Below are 15,951 nucleotides of genomic sequence, written 5' to 3'. Positions count from 1 at the left end.
AGGCCAATAATCCCCTGCTGAAATACACTGCCTGCACCTGAGCGGAGGAAATAATTGCAGGAAGCGCAGCAGAAAAGGGGCAGTGGATTCTCTGCCTGCATTTTTCCACAGGCCGAGATCCATGTCATGTGGCCCTAGCCTTAGCAAAATTGTATTTGGCACAGTCAAGGTTTTCAGGTATAGGACACAAACTGGGTATATTTATTTTGACAAGTTGCAGTATTTCTCTGGTTATGACTAACAGTCAATGTTGTACTATCAGCAATGACAACTAATGTGGCAGGTCAGATATTTGGGAAAATTAAAAAAAAACAACAATGTAACAGTATTAAATTCTAAATCATTGCAATAATTCATTTTAATTCATCTCTGGCTCTGATCAAATGTTATTTCAAACAAAGCAGTGTCCCCCACCTACCTCCTTGCACCTTGTTCCCAAGTATCTTGGAAATGGAAATGTTAATTTCTGTGATCCCCTTTAAGCAGTTTCTGTCCGTATAGCATGGCTACTCTAATTATAAATAACATCCAGTACTGTGATACCTTTTTCTACTAACAGTGATACACAGGTCATACTAAATAAAACAAATTGCATTGTACTGGACATCTTGTCACCCAACTATTTATATTCTAAAAGGCTTCTTGTACCATAAGCAAGACCACCATCTCATATTCAGGGAATGGGGGGTAAGCGTCAGTAGTTTAATGAAGTATGCACAATATGTAAAGAAAATTATTGTTTTCTGGTCCTATATGCAGGGAGAATTAATCTGTTTTGGAAGTGACATTTGATTGGTACAGAATTTGTTGTAGTGAGATGGACATGAAAAGCACAGAACTTGTTCTGGAAAATCCCAGCTTGGTCATTTGATGTGGCAGGAAATTCAGACCAGCTCCCAACCCAGCCACTGGAGTAAGGTCTCATGATATGGCCTAAAAACACACAGTCTGCAGCTCTTCATGATCACTTTTTAAACTTCATCAATTCAGCTATTGAAGTAAGGTCACAGGATTTGGTCTGAAAAACATGGTTGGCAGCTCTTCAAGAAGATTTATGAAAATTCACCAACAAAGCGAAGTACATGTGTATTTTACTAAAAATGTACTCCCTGTGGTATGTTTAGCATTACGATGCCATTTTATTAGTAGAGTAATGCATGTTTTATAAGCAATAGTGTCTCAGTTTGTGATACCATAAGAACATATGCAATTTACATTCATTTTCTTTACTAAGTAGATTTTAAAATATTGCAAATTAATACTGCTTATACTAGGCTTTTTGACTTAACAGCTCTCAATGATCAGAGAATCATCCGCCCTAAGATTTAGCCGCGTATACACGAAGTGCATAGACATTAAGATCACTGAGGGTTATCTCAGCAATAACAAAACATAAAATTAATGTAAATTGTGACAGTGCTGATTGTGCTTACTCTGAGTAAGTCTACATCAAATCATTTTGTGGGTTTAGATCCCCTATTAAAATAGTCTAAGGGGCACATTTACTATGGGTCGAATATCGAGGGTTAATTAACCCTCGATATTCGACCATCGAAGTTAAATCCTTTGACTTCAAATATTGAAGTCGAAGGATTTACCGCAATTCGTTCGATCGAAGGATTTTAATCCATCGATCAAACTATTTTCATTCGATCACAAATTGCTAGGAAAGCCTATGGGGCCCTTCCCCATAGGCTAACATTGGTGCTTGGTAGGTTTTAGGTGGCGAAGTAGGTAGTCAATTTTTTTTAAAGAGGCAGTACTTCGACTATCGAATGGTCGAATAGTTGAACAATTTTTAGTTCGAATCGTTAGATTCGTAGTCGAAGTAGCCAATTCGATGGTCGAAGTAGCCAAAAAATACTTCGAAATTCTAAGTATTTTTCCTTCTAATCCTTTACTCTAGCTAAGTAAATGTACCCCTAATTGTTTGTTGTATACCTGTATATACCCACCAAAGGCAGAGCTATATGGGACTAATCCGATTGTTCGGCCCAAGCTACAATGATAAGTATTTGCGTTATCGGGACGAGGATAACTAGCCAATGCTGTCCTTTATCGGAGGGGGAAAATTAAACCTACCTGATCGACATCTGGCCATGGAGGCCCATCGAAAGGCATTCATGGGCAGATAAAGCTGTCGTATTGGTCTAAAGGACCCTAAACCTTAAATCTGCCTGTTTATGGCCACCTTTAGGTAATATAAATTGTTGGTTTGGGGAAAAACTCTAGTTTTATCTCTTGAAATTCCTAATTTTGTTTTTATTTTCTGAGTTTTTGTTTTACAGAGTTATATTTCCATTTCTTGAAGAAGAGTATAGGACCTTGGAGGTGTAAAAGATCCATTGAGAACAGACACTTGAGAACACTTAAATCAGAGCGAGAGAAATGTGCCCTGGAGAGCACTGCGAATGCTAGAAGGAAAAATAATACATTGAACTGTGACAGTGCTAGTAAAACTGACAGACATTAGCTCTCTCAAAAGCATACATAGGGGCATATTTATGAAAATATAAATTAGAGGTCCCTACAGCTTGTCCGTGAAATTCCACTCCTTTGTATGGAATTTTTAGAAACTGTGAACTCTCACTTTCACTATACAAGTGAATGAAGAGAGCAGTGGAATTTCCCTCTGCAAGCTCTCACCTTTTTTCCGATGAGAACTGCACGGCAAGACCTACTGCAGACTGGAGAAATACCAGCCCAGCGCCGACACAGAAATAGAGGTATAAACTGGCGCAGCACTGAAACAGCGACGGAGGGAATAAGATTTTGTTTGGCGGAGGATGGAGACGGGGCAGCACAGTGTGGGGGCTGGGGGGTGCGGGAAGAAAAAAACATGCCAGGAGAGATGCAGGAGCAATGCTGGAAAGTGGGGAGCAACTGGCAGGCAATGGCGACGACTGTGGGCTGGGGGATACGACATGTGCATCACTTAGAAGTGCTACCCCATCTTGCCGGCAGATTGGCCAGGAGAGATCAACTGCTGCAGAATGGATGGTCTCCCTGTCGCCTTTTCAGTAAGTTATTTTTAAATAAAGGCTTTGCAATTTAAAAGTTTAATTTGTGTTGGTGTTTATTTTTCGATGTATACTAACGAATTTTTAAAAAAATTTTTTTGAAGTTACTTGTCCTTTAATAAATCTGCCCCATAATCTAGTAAAACTGTATTTGTGACTTTTATTTAAAGCATTTCTGGCTACCTTATTGAATCTATGAAGAATCTAATTAGCCCAATGAAAAAAATGGAAGACTCAAAGACAGAGTTGCTATTAACCTTTAATAACAGTTTAATGGAAGTAAGCAATGCAGTTTGCTTTTCATTTGTACAATTAGTTGTCATGATTAAATGAGCAAAGTAGCATTGCTGTGCTTGATTAGAGTAAAATCTATTATAATCTGTATTACTTCCAATGACAGTTTATGGAAGTAAGCAATGCAGTTTATCATTTTATATAATCAGCTGTCATATGATAAAATGACCAAGCAGTTGTCATATGATGCAAATGCAAACTAGCATTTCTGTGCATGAATAAAGTAAAATCCTTCATAATCTGAAGTATCATACCCAGCATCTTCTGGCTTCCCAAAAGAAACCAGCTTATTGATAACATAGCCACTCTCATTCACCGCTTTGCGCAGGAATGTCTCATTTACAGGAAGAGAGAAGACTTTATTAGAGCCCACCTCATAGTAATTGGCTCCCAAATCTCCAGCCAACAGGAGATGACCACCTGGTTTGAGCAGTGTAGAAAGATTCTTCAGTGCTGTTCTGTAAGAATCATAATTGCGGCAGGCAGCTTCTAGACATACAGTTGATATAAGACAGTCAGCTTTGGGCAATGTAACAGGCTCCAATGGATTCTTTTTACTAACATCACACAGTAAAACCTGCCTAATCATTCCTCTTAATTTCTCTTCCTTTTCTTCCAGCATTCCTCTGCAAAAATATTAAATCAATAGATCATGCATTAATAGGATGCAAGTTATTTTCTTACAAAAACTGTACCTTTTAAATGAATGAAATAAAATAGTAATTTGTCGCACATTCCACTCAAACAATGTAGTGATGGTATTCATTCTAAACGAAACAGTTCAAAGATCAGTTTGGCAGTCATGGACTTTAGATATGCACACATACTGTATTTGTTTTATTGTGTAAGCAATTACACAACTAGTAATACTGATGTTTCAGGCTACTTCACCTACAGCAATGGGGCTGGCACTCAAAATACATTGTAAACAACTTTTTGGTGTCCTTGGCCCCTCCCTCACACTAAATAATTTTCTTTAAAAAACTATTTTAAAATTTAGTGTACTTAAATTCAACCTTAACACAGATTTGCTATTACCATGTACAGAAAACCACAGGTCTCTGTAACTGATTGCCCAAGGAGGAAATACTGTATCTCTGAGATTTTTGTATATTATCTGTTAAGATGAGTTGACAGTTAATTTTTTTGTTACAAATTATACTTTTTACATATATATTGATCCTTTTGCAATATAATTCCAAGGCAACAGAGCAATATATGTGAATCTTGGGTTTGGAGGTGTGGATGTACTGTAATTGTTAATTCAAATTTTTTTTATGTATAATTTCCACTTGTATAGCAGAATATAAAATAATTCAGAAACACATATATTAGAAAGGTTAGCTAGTAATACCTTTTCCCCTCTAGTTCCCAAACATGTTTTACTGTCGAAGACCAATCAAATGCTCCCGGGTCTTTATTCAGCCATTTTTGCAACTCTTGCAGCTCTCTGTTAGTGTACCATGTGACGGTAATATCCTGAAAGTATTCGCAGGCAGATAGTAGCTGGTATATGGAGGGTGCAGTCCCAATATCAATTAGTGTCGTTCCCTTCACTTCACCTAATAGGAAACACAGCTAGAGTTTGATCTATGTCAGCGTGGCCTATGTTAAAATAAATGAGCTAAATAAATGTTTGGAGCTTGAATGTAAGAATGAGCAGCCTCCAGTCATAATAAATGATGCTTTGCAGACAATAAAGCAAGCGCAGATGTAGAAAATTAAAATTTTTAATATTCAACCAAATAGTTCCGACCCCATAATTCGAATTGTACGATTCAAGTTTTTCTCTGATAAAAAAAACTCGAATGTCATTCGACCCTTAATAAATTTGCCCCCTGAAGTATAAGCTGTGTAAAATGTTGAGGAATATATCATGCTATATGAGTTATATTTAACAATAAACTAACACAACTAAAAAAGAGAGCAAGCTTGGTATCACTAAGAAGTATAGGACCTGATAAAGTAGTGAATGTCACATATTTAGACCTAGGTTGGCTAATTGGTATACCTACTGTATGTAGCAGGGACACTGTTTTTATTTCTCCTTTTGTCAGCACAATTGACCACAATGTTGCTGAATACACCCAAAAACTTGCACAAATACATGCAACTGGAGAATATATTTTAAATGCAGTAGTGAAAATTACAATTTATGAATTTATTTCACTTAATTTTACCTTTGCTGTTAAAGACAATATACACATTTCATATTAAGAGAGTTGTATTCTAAACCTCATTGTACATATACACATGTTAAAAGAAATGTGATCTCTGGGAAATATTATAGGACCTGTAGAAGGCAAATAGCTCACTGTTGTTAAGAGGCTGTTGCCATTTTCTTTGATGACAGGTAGCACAAGAGGTGGCATTCCATCACATTGAGCAAATGTTACATGTGTCATTAGCTTAAGAGCGAGGAAAACGCTGCAGCAATCAGCTGGAAGTATAGTACTGTATGTGCACAAAGAAACATCATTATGTATTTTAGTGTTTCTGACTGTGATACAAAGGTTGATTGTGACATCCATGCTCATTTGTCAACATGCAGTAAAGGCAAGTTCTGAATGCAAGCGAAACTTAAAACAAATGCTAAAAAACAGGATGTAGTTTAACAAATGAATAAAGTAAATCTACATTTTCCTCTTTCATAGAAAATCATGTTTACAAAGTAAGTACATACCTTCTGTAAAAGTCTTGTGGAAATTTCCAAGAGTGAACCTCAAGAAATCATCTGCTAGACTTCCTGATCCTAAATGAAAATATGTTTCCAAATACAGCCTAGGATCAAACTGCTTTTCATATTCACTGGCATTAGTAAAATCAGACATGGTTGCTCTGAGATGTGCCGAACAGGAGCTTAGATCTAGTTGATTTATCGGACTTTACTATGTTGGTTAATTTTTTACAAAGAGTGCAGCCTTATGTTCTTGCTTCAGATCATAAGAACATATGGGTGGGAAGAGCTTTGTTCCATCTGTTTTATCTCTGTGTTGGAATCTAACTGCATTTTTGCAATAGCTTAGTATACTGACTTCTCTTATTCAGTTGCCAAAGGAATGAGAAGCACTACAAGCGAACAGTATTACTTATGACTTGGTTTAGTAATAAACAATGTATTAAAGGAGAAGGAAAGGCTAAAATTAAGTAAGCTTTTTCAAAAAAGGTCTATATAAATATACCAGTAAACTCTCAACGTAAAGCTGCTCTGAGTCAAAAGAAACATTGCATTTCTCTCCTTCTATTGTGTATACATGGGCTTCTGTATCAGACTTCCTGTTTTCAGCTTAAACCTCCAGGGCTAGGGCTTGCGCATGCTCAGCTTGCTCCCCCCCCCCTTCCCTTCTCTGCTGTAGTCTGAGCCCAGAGCTATAAGTGAGTAGGGAGAGACTCAGGCAGGAAGTGATGTCAAACAAAACTAAAACTGCAGCTGCTATCCTAAACAAACAGAGTGCTTCTAGAGCTTTTTACTCAGGTATGGTAAAGCATTCTGCAAAATAAATATAGCATTCTAGCTTGTACTATTGCAGCTAATATATAAATAATAATAAAATGCCTCCATAGCTTTCCTTCTCCTTTAATGGAGAGGTTTCTTCCCAATAGAACTCTTTAGGGCAATCTATTTGACTGCTAATGTTTGCTGTTGAGGTTACATAGTTGTGTTTAATTGTACACCAGTTTCTTTATAGGAACAGTAACACCAAAAATCAAAGTAATTACAATATAATGTAGTGATATTGTTGTTATACACTGGTAAAGTTTGTGTTTTTGCTTTTAACACGGTACTATAGTTAATATAAAAATGTAGGAGATCCTGCATACACCAATCCAGCATTTTTTAGTGAGTTTTAGTAGAGTTTCCAAACAAACACAACTGTTATACCAGTGCAGGCCAACAGTACATTATATTTGAAATACAGTAGAACCCCATTTTACATTTTTCAGGACCAGAAAAGAATGGTGTAAAATCCAGGAAAATGTAAAATCATGGAAATGTATTATGCATTATATATATATATATATATATATATATATATATATATATATATATATATACATATGCAAAGGCTTGGGCACACACTGTGAGTACGAATACCTGGGTGCTGAACAGGAAAAAATTAGTATATCCACTCACAAATGCTGACGCACACCAGGATTTTTCTTCAAGTGGTTAATTTTATTTCATCGACGTTTCGATCCCCAGGGGGATCTTTATCAAGATAACAATACACACAAATGTGAGAGTTTATAAAGACTCACCATTAGTGACCCAACACCAAAGCACCACCCACATATTCAATTAAGCAGGTTAACCCTTCGTGTATCTTGTGAGATAAACCCTTCATTGGCCTTATGAGGTGAATGGTCAGTTGTATAGAACAATCTGGAAAAGAAAGTGCATGGTGCCATAAATACATGTTATTTGATCCCTAAAATAGTCTAAAAAGATATATTAAAAAGTGTTACAAAAATCTATTTTTTTTAAAAAAGACATAGTATCCGATCACCATTTTAAAACATAGTATCAAAACATCATTTAAAAACACTATATTAACAGAATTTCTGTTTGCAAATGATTGTCTTCCAGTACTTTGTTTCAATTTACAGATTAAAGTGACAATACACCCATTTCGATTTATGTATAGAGAAAGCACATTATAGAAAAAGGTTATATGAACAATATTCGTTTAAACCGTTGGGAGCGACTGTATTTAGTGTCTTAATCCAATAAATCTCTCTCTGTGACAACAGGCGGTTCCAGTTACCTCCCCTATTGGGTTCAGGGACCATATCTATGCCCATGAATCTAAGTGTGGGTAATCTGTGTCCCATTTTTAGGTAATGTTGTGGTAAGGGTAAATCTGATTCGCCAGTCTCAAAAGCCCGCTTTATTGAGGACCTATGATTAATGCACTGAATACACCTGTAAAATTTACTGTTACATATAACACACAGTGTATCCAATTTTTGGATATCGAACTTTTTAGGCATAAGAATGGCCTGGGATACAAGCTATACCGTAAGCCTACCGACCGAAATACACTGTTATATGCAACAAGTTACCATCCCCCTAGTTCTAAAAAAGCAGTTCCTTTTTCACAGTTCTTAAGGACTATGAGAAACAATTCAGATTGTACTATAGGGGAGGAACAGGTATTGGACACCTTCCATCGCTTTAAACAGAGGGGATATAGTCAGAACACGTTAACCGCGTCCCTCGATAAAGCTCGTGAACATCTAACACAAAAACAGACACCACAACAAGATGAGGCACCTAAGAGGCAAGATCGGTTTATCATAACTAGCAATTACACCTCGGGCTCTAATGCCATTAGATCCATTGTAGAAAATAGCTGGCCGATCTTACAAAGTGATAAAAAATTAGCCCAAAGTGTAACAAAGAAACCCCTATGGGGCTACAAAAGGGGAAAAAACTTAAGGGACCTTTTGATGCAATCAGACCCCATTAGATGCTACTCAAGTGGTGACAATACTATTAGCAAATTGAAAAAAGGTTGCTACAAATGTGCAGGGTGTACTACCTGTAGATCCATGACAACAGGTATGGTCTTCAGGCATCCACATACGGGAAAAGAAATACAAATTAAACACCGCATTTCGTGTACCACAACACATGTTGTCTATATGATAACATGTCCCTGTGGGTTATCATATGTGGGAAAAACACAGAACACGCTCCGTGAACGTATGGGGAATCATAGGTCCTCAATAAAGCGGGCTTTTGAGACTGGCGAATCAGATTTACCCTTACCACAACATTACCTAAAAATGGGACACAGATTACCCACACTTAGATTCATGGGCATAGATATGGTCCCTGAACCCAATAGGGGAGGTAACTGGAACCGCCTGTTGTCACAGAGAGAGATTTATTGGATTAAGACACTAAATACAGTCGCTCCCAACGGTTTAAACGAATATTGTTCATATAACCTTTTTCTATAATGTGCTTTCTCTATACATAAATCGAAATGGGTGTATTGTCACTTTAATCTGTAAATTGAAACAAAGTACTGGAAGACAATCATTTGCAAACAGAAATTCTGTTAATATAGTGTTTTTAAATGATGTTTTGATACTATGTTTTAAAATGGTGATCGGATACTATGTCTTTTTTAAAAAAAATAGATTTTTGTAACACTTTTTAATATATCTTTTTAGACTATTTTAGGGATCAAATAACATGTATTTATGGCACCATGCACTTTCTTTTCCAGATTGTTCTATACAACTGACCATTCACCTCATAAGGCCAATGAAGGGTTTATCTCACAAGATACACGAAGGGTTAACCTGCTTAATTGAATATGTGGGTGGTGCTTTGGTGTTGGGTCACTAATGGTGAGTCTTTATAAACTCTCACATTTGTGTGTATTGTTATCTTGATAAAGATCCCCCTGGGGATCGAAACGTCGATGAAATAAAATTAACCACTTGAAGAAAAATCCTGGTGTGCGTCAGCATTTGTGAGTGGATATATATATATATATATATCTATATATATATATATATATATATATATATATATATATCTATATATATATCTATATATATATCTATATATATATATATATATATATATATATATATATATATATATATATATATATATGGGACCACAAAACAATGAGGGAAAACTTAAAATCAGGGGATGTAAAATGAGGGTTCTACTATACTTTAAAAACATTTTTTTATGTTACTATTTTTCATGTTACTATTTCTTTAACGAGTGTCACCTAATTAGTTAGATCTGCTATTGTGATATTTTTTTTATTATATACTGAGCTTAGAACTCCTGAAGTAAAATGCAAAAGAAAGAGTAGAATAAGAGCATGAAGCTATAAAAGATTGAAGGCATATACATTGATGGTGTTCTGTGTGTCATTTTGGCCTGAGTCCTAAGTTTGTTTTTTATTTAGAAGGGATGCTGAGATATCTGGAGGGTGCTGGAGTCTGGAGGGTGTTAAGAACATATGGCGCAGGCAGTGTCAAACTGGGATGCCAGGGGGGCACAAGAAAAGCTTACACCATCGGCCCACTTTCCATATTATGTTTCTTCTTCTCCTCACTCCAGCTTCATTATTTTCCTACTATCCTCTACCTTTCTTTCCAATTATTTTCTTTGATGTCATAGAGAAATGGTTAATGACTAAGATATAAGCATACAAGGCCACATTGCAAATTGAGCAGGTAGGCCCTCTGGCACCTGTACCCATTGGGAGTTTCTCTGGTACTCTGGTGGGCCAGTCTGACAGTAGGTGCAGCCGGTTAAAGGTCTCCAGGGAGAAAAAAAAGGTGGATCATAGGGATACCAGGAAGAGAAGAGAAACTATGGGGATTATGTGGGACAAAGTGTCATGAAGACTCATAGGAGCTACAGAGGAGAGCAGGGTGAGATTATGGGGGTTACCAAGGAAAGGAGGGGCAGAAGACCTCATGGGGGTTACCAAAGAGAGGAGAGGCACATGAATAGTGTGCTGAAGTGGAAAAGCAGAATTATTCCTTAGGAACGGCCATTAGTGACAGGTAGAGGCAGAAGATCAGGGTTGTGTTGTTACAGAAATGTGGATATGGGAAGAGACACAGGAGTCAAAGCAAGGTTGTTTATATGTAATTGTTTGCATTAGCTGTAGATAGGATTACCAAATCACTTGCAAAGAGAGCCATTTTCCTGAGGTCAAGCCAGATTGCTGCAAATAATTGGTTTTACTTGCAGAGATCTCAATGTTATCTTAAGTTATTTTTGAGAGATCTGTTGCCTGCAGTAGTAAACATTTAACCACAGGTGACAAATCGTCTTGTGTGCCAGCACCCTAATGTTAAAATACTGTGGGCCAGGAATCTCTAGGTTAGTATTGAGATGGGCCGGATTTAGAAAATAGTGAGTCCCTGAAAAGGACGTCTCAGCTCCCAGCCACAGGTTCTTATCTGCATTCCACCCCCCTCACTCAAGGGGTCTGTCTAAAGCGGGAGGAACAGGACAAAAGCCCTCTATGTATTTCCCTAAATACAGCTCTTTGATGAGTTCTGCTGCAGGGATACTGCGACCCTCTACACCTTGAGCCAACATAAAAAATCTTAGGGGCCAAATGTTCCTATTTTTTGAACTGCAGACTTCCTCAGAGGTCATAAATGACCCCTGTAGGTTAATGCTGAGCTCTCATAATGCGATAATGAGTAATTATATATACATTACACACTATCTTATAATTATCCTTATCTCTGATGGAGTACAAGAAAAGCAACCGCACACAATTTAGGTTGTAAACCCCTAATACAACTTTGCCTTATGAAGGAAAATATAATTCTAAGCAACTTTCAAGATACATTTATAATATATGTGTATGCAGTTCTCTGGACTGATTGTTTTGATTACTGTAACATGTGATAGAGAAATGCTGACTGAAAGACATGTTAACAGGCATTCAAAAACACATTGGAGGCCAGGGCCCCTACACATTAAAGAAAAATTGGTGGCCAGAGCCCTCAGTACAAGTTAAAAAAAAACATTCGTGGCCAGAGGGCTAAACAAAAAAAAAAAAAAGAACATTGGTGTTCAGTGGAACTTACCTTGAAATTGGCCTTTATCCTCCTAAGCAAGCAGTCTTCTTCATTCTTTTCCATCATGGCTTCTTTCTTTTCTTCTTTTAAGGCTTCTTCGTTCTTTTCTGTCTCGGCTTCTTCGTTTTTTTTTTCTGCCGAAGCTCCATATTTTTCCGTCACAGTCTCTTCATTCTTCTCCAGATCGGTCTTCTTCATTCTTTTCCAGAACAGTAGTCTTTGTTTTTTTTCACGAATGTGCCTGATGGTGGCCCTGATGGGCTTGTATGTAACATCACATGCATGTGCATAATGAGCACATCAGGATAAGTTTATCTAGTTTATCCCTTTCAATGGGTATTATAAAAAAGTGATGCAGAAATGTATCTAATGCTGCCCCACAGAATTATATTTTTAATGTTTATCACATAAACCATTGATCTATTCAAATCACTTTCTAGGGTTTTCATTGCTTTCATTTTGTAGCGTAGACCAATTATAGCAAGTTGCTAATTGTTTGATATGGATAACTATTGGTGCAATTTGGATTTAAACATCTAGCAACTATCTAGCATCTTTTTTAGTATGTATAAAGTACAGGTATGGGGTATGGGATCTGTTATCCAGAATGCATGGTACCTGGGGTTTTCTGGATAACAGATCTTTCCATAATTTGGATCTTCATACCTTAAGTCTACTAGAAAATCATGTAAACATTAAATAAACTTAATAGGCTGCTTTTGCTTCCAATAAGGATGAATTATCTTTTAGTTGGGATCAATGGAGTCTATGGAAGACGTCCTTTCCGTAATTAAGAGCTTTCTGGATAATGGGTTTCCGGATCATGGATCACATACCTGTACATCAAATCAGAGTTGTCGCAGCAATTAACACTATAAACCACTAGATGGTACTATCTAGCTATATTTTCATAGTAAGTCACGCTTACACATTGGCAGATATATAACAAAGGATCAGACAGTATCTGTGAGTAATACATTTGTGTAAATGACCTGCTGCCACTACTTGCTTCATAAAGTGTACCACCAGTTCAATAAATGTTCTGCTGTTTTAAAGAACCACTGACGCCCAAAGTTTATTTGATCAAGAGTGAATACTGTGTGTGCTTATACCAGTATGGTAATCCCTTCCTCCATACCCTGGAGTGAGTGAAGGCCCCACCTGAGGATAAAGAGTCTAATTATAGTGTGCCTACTGGCAGTTGCTGGGAGTTGGACCCCTTGCCCAGGTACTGAAACCAGTGGATAGTAACCCAAGGGAAGGTTTAGGAAGACCCTGACCCATCCACCTGTTACACATATTTTGTCCAAAGTATGGTACTAACACCTAATTTAGGTGATGTTTTGTTTCTGAATATATATGTAGAAGCTCCTTCTTACGTGGATAATAAGGAAGATCGATATGTGTCTGCCAGTTTCAGGATTAACAGGGACATACATATCAGACAGAAGGAATCCGATAAAGATAGGGTACAAATATATACAAATCTTCCATGCCAGCTAAGTGTCAGCATTTATATACTTGTGTGGGTGACATGTTGTAAGAAAAACAGGGAATGCCTGGAATACCAGAGTTTAAAACTATGTTATTTTATCCTTTGTATAGTGCCAAAATATTCCTTTGTACACGCACCAGTGTCGGACTTGGGGGGGGGGGTGCTCTTGGCCCACTGGATAATTTGGCTGCTGGAGAGAGTGCAGAGATGTACAACTAAACTGGTTAGAGGGATGGAACACTTAAATTATAAGGGTAGACTGTCAGTCTAGAGGAAAAGAACTTTCATTTGAAGCAGCGTAGTCGGTTCTTCACAGTGAGTGCAGTGAGGTTGTCAAATGTCCTGTTTGATGTTGTTGTGATGGCTGATTCTGTTAATGCTTTTAAGATCAAATCTACAAAATCTACTGTTAGTATAGGTATAGGTGTATAGATGGTGTATAGATGTGTCAGTGTGTGATGTATGGATGCTGGGTTTCATTTGAAGGGGTTGAACTTGATGGACTTTGGTCTTTTTTCAACTCGATTTAACTATGTAAAAATTCTTTCCCCCAGTACAGTGGGCACCATTCTATTGAGGTGCAATAATTATATGGTTATGGAAAGTGTACTCTAAGAAAAATCAGCCCAGTGCTCTTCTGTCCTACATCAAGTCTGTGGTCACATATTTAGAACCCTAGATGCCATTAAAGTAACAAGTTGCACATTGTTGCTCTTTCCCTGGTGCTGAGCTGGATGACATCCAGTGCACATGCTTCTGATGGAGATCACTGCCAGGGAGTCATGGGCCAGAAGTAACACTGCCAAACACACAGGTCCCAAATCCTGATGCACAGCTCTGCACTTTGGCACCAAGTACTGAACACAAGTTTCTGCCAGTGGAATTGATGTAGTTGGGGAGAATAACATTTGCAACATTTATTTGTTAATATTTATTAAAAACAAACTATAAGTGTAAGGGTTACTAGATCGACACTCCTGAAAGGAGAAGGAAAGCTATGGAGGCATTTTATTGCCAACAGATTAACTGCAATAGTGCAAGCTAGAATGCTATTTTTATTCTGAATAATGTTTTACCATACCTGAGTAAAAAGCTCTAGAAGTTCTCTCTGCTTGTTTAGGATAGCAGCTGCCATATTGCTTGGTGTGACATCACTTCCTGCCTGAGTCTCTCCTTGCTCACTCATAGCTCTGGGCTCAGATTACAGCAGAGGGGGAGGGGGAAGAGGAGCAAACTGAGCATGCTCACGCCCGGGGCAAGAAAGTGTAAGATGAAAACAGGAAGTCTGATACAGAAGCCCATGAGTACACAATAGAAGGAAAGAAATGCTGTGTTTCTTTTGACAGAGGACTCAGAGCAGCATTACTTTGAGGGGTTACTGGTGTATTTATATAGACCTTTCTGATAAAGCTTACTTAGATTTAACCTTTCCTTCTCCTTTAAAGCAAAAATAATATATGGTATATATTCCAGCACTAGACATGTACATTAACTTGAAGTTGTGCGGTAAACTTTAAGTTTGAATGGACAAGAACTGCCATACTGAAAGCAGATTTAGGAATAGTATTTTTTTTTAAACTGAAAGAATATTTTTAGGGTAATTACTATTATTACATCAATCCATTTTTGCACAGATATGTGCAAAAAATTTTTTTAAGCAGGATATTTTAATAACTTTAACAAGGCTTGGCCGACAGTTTCAGAAGTATTTCTCACCTCAGACCTGCTGAATGAAAACCCTAAAAATATATTTGCACTGAATTTTTTAAATGGCAAAATATATTTGAGATAAGGGAAGTTACTCAATGTACACAGGGACTGGGATTGTTTTTTCTCAGTGATTTTACACTGTAAATAGCCAAATGCAATTCTTTGTGTTGTCAATATCACTGTATATGAATATTTCTATTTATTCATCTCTTAAACTATATATGCTGAAATAAAGAAATGCAATCATGTTGTCATAAAAAAGATTTATGATCATACTATACGCCAATATTTTTCCCGTCAAAAATCCCAATATTAAGTCATAGGATGTCTCTTTATAAGTTTGTAAAAAGCCTGTTTCAAAAAAAAAAGTGACTTAGTAGGTTATTGGAATGTGTGCTATTAGATGACATTCATGTTTGAAGTGTTCAATATGGGGAAAAAAGATTTTATTAATTACTCACTTTACAAACATGCTTGTACTTATATTTACTCCTGTATACTAAATCCAAAAGGTTGCCAAGAATTGATGCAGCACTCTTAAGTACAAAGTAACATTTTAAAGTCCAATAAATCCAGTACTCTATAATCATGCTATTAAAATGTATACATTTATTACATCATTTAAAATCACAAATAATATCCCCACATGGAGCCTAACACATTTCATGCTTACCCAGCACTTAATCCTAGGCAATTCCAAGAGAAAGAGAGCACATATCTCCATGTATATATACATTTTCAGATGTACTCTCCCATCAGTTAAAACCAATCATGGTTGAGCAGGGTCATTAATAGATCAGTATCTCATTAAAGGGCATGTAAAGTCTAAAATAGAATAATGCTAGAAAT

The 15,951-nt window shown here is 37.0% G+C and overlaps 1 protein-coding gene across 1 annotated transcript; it reads right to left on the bottom strand.

Annotated features, from left to right (window-relative positions):
- Positions 1-3,261: 3,261 nt before the first annotated feature.
- On the bottom strand, positions 3,262-6,330 carry XB5789557.S (uncharacterized XB5789557 S homeolog). The gene is made up of 3 exons (XM_018241672.2): positions 5,998-6,330; positions 4,669-4,876; positions 3,262-3,940 (listed from the first exon to the last, which is right to left on the bottom strand). The coding sequence occupies exons 1-3, from the start codon at positions 6,143-6,145 to the stop codon at positions 3,514-3,516; spliced, it is 783 nt and encodes a 260-aa protein (XP_018097161.1). The 5' UTR covers positions 6,146-6,330; the 3' UTR covers positions 3,262-3,513.
- Between the last annotated feature and the right edge of the window lie 9,621 nt (positions 6,331-15,951).

Source organism: Xenopus laevis, chromosome 7S, assembly GCF_017654675.1.
Source record: "Xenopus laevis strain J_2021 chromosome 7S, Xenopus_laevis_v10.1, whole genome shotgun sequence".
Classification (NCBI taxonomy): Eukaryota; Metazoa; Chordata; class Amphibia; order Anura; family Pipidae; genus Xenopus; species Xenopus laevis.
Note: the sequence above shows the minus strand (reverse complement) of the source record. Positions and strands in the feature narration are given on the sequence as shown.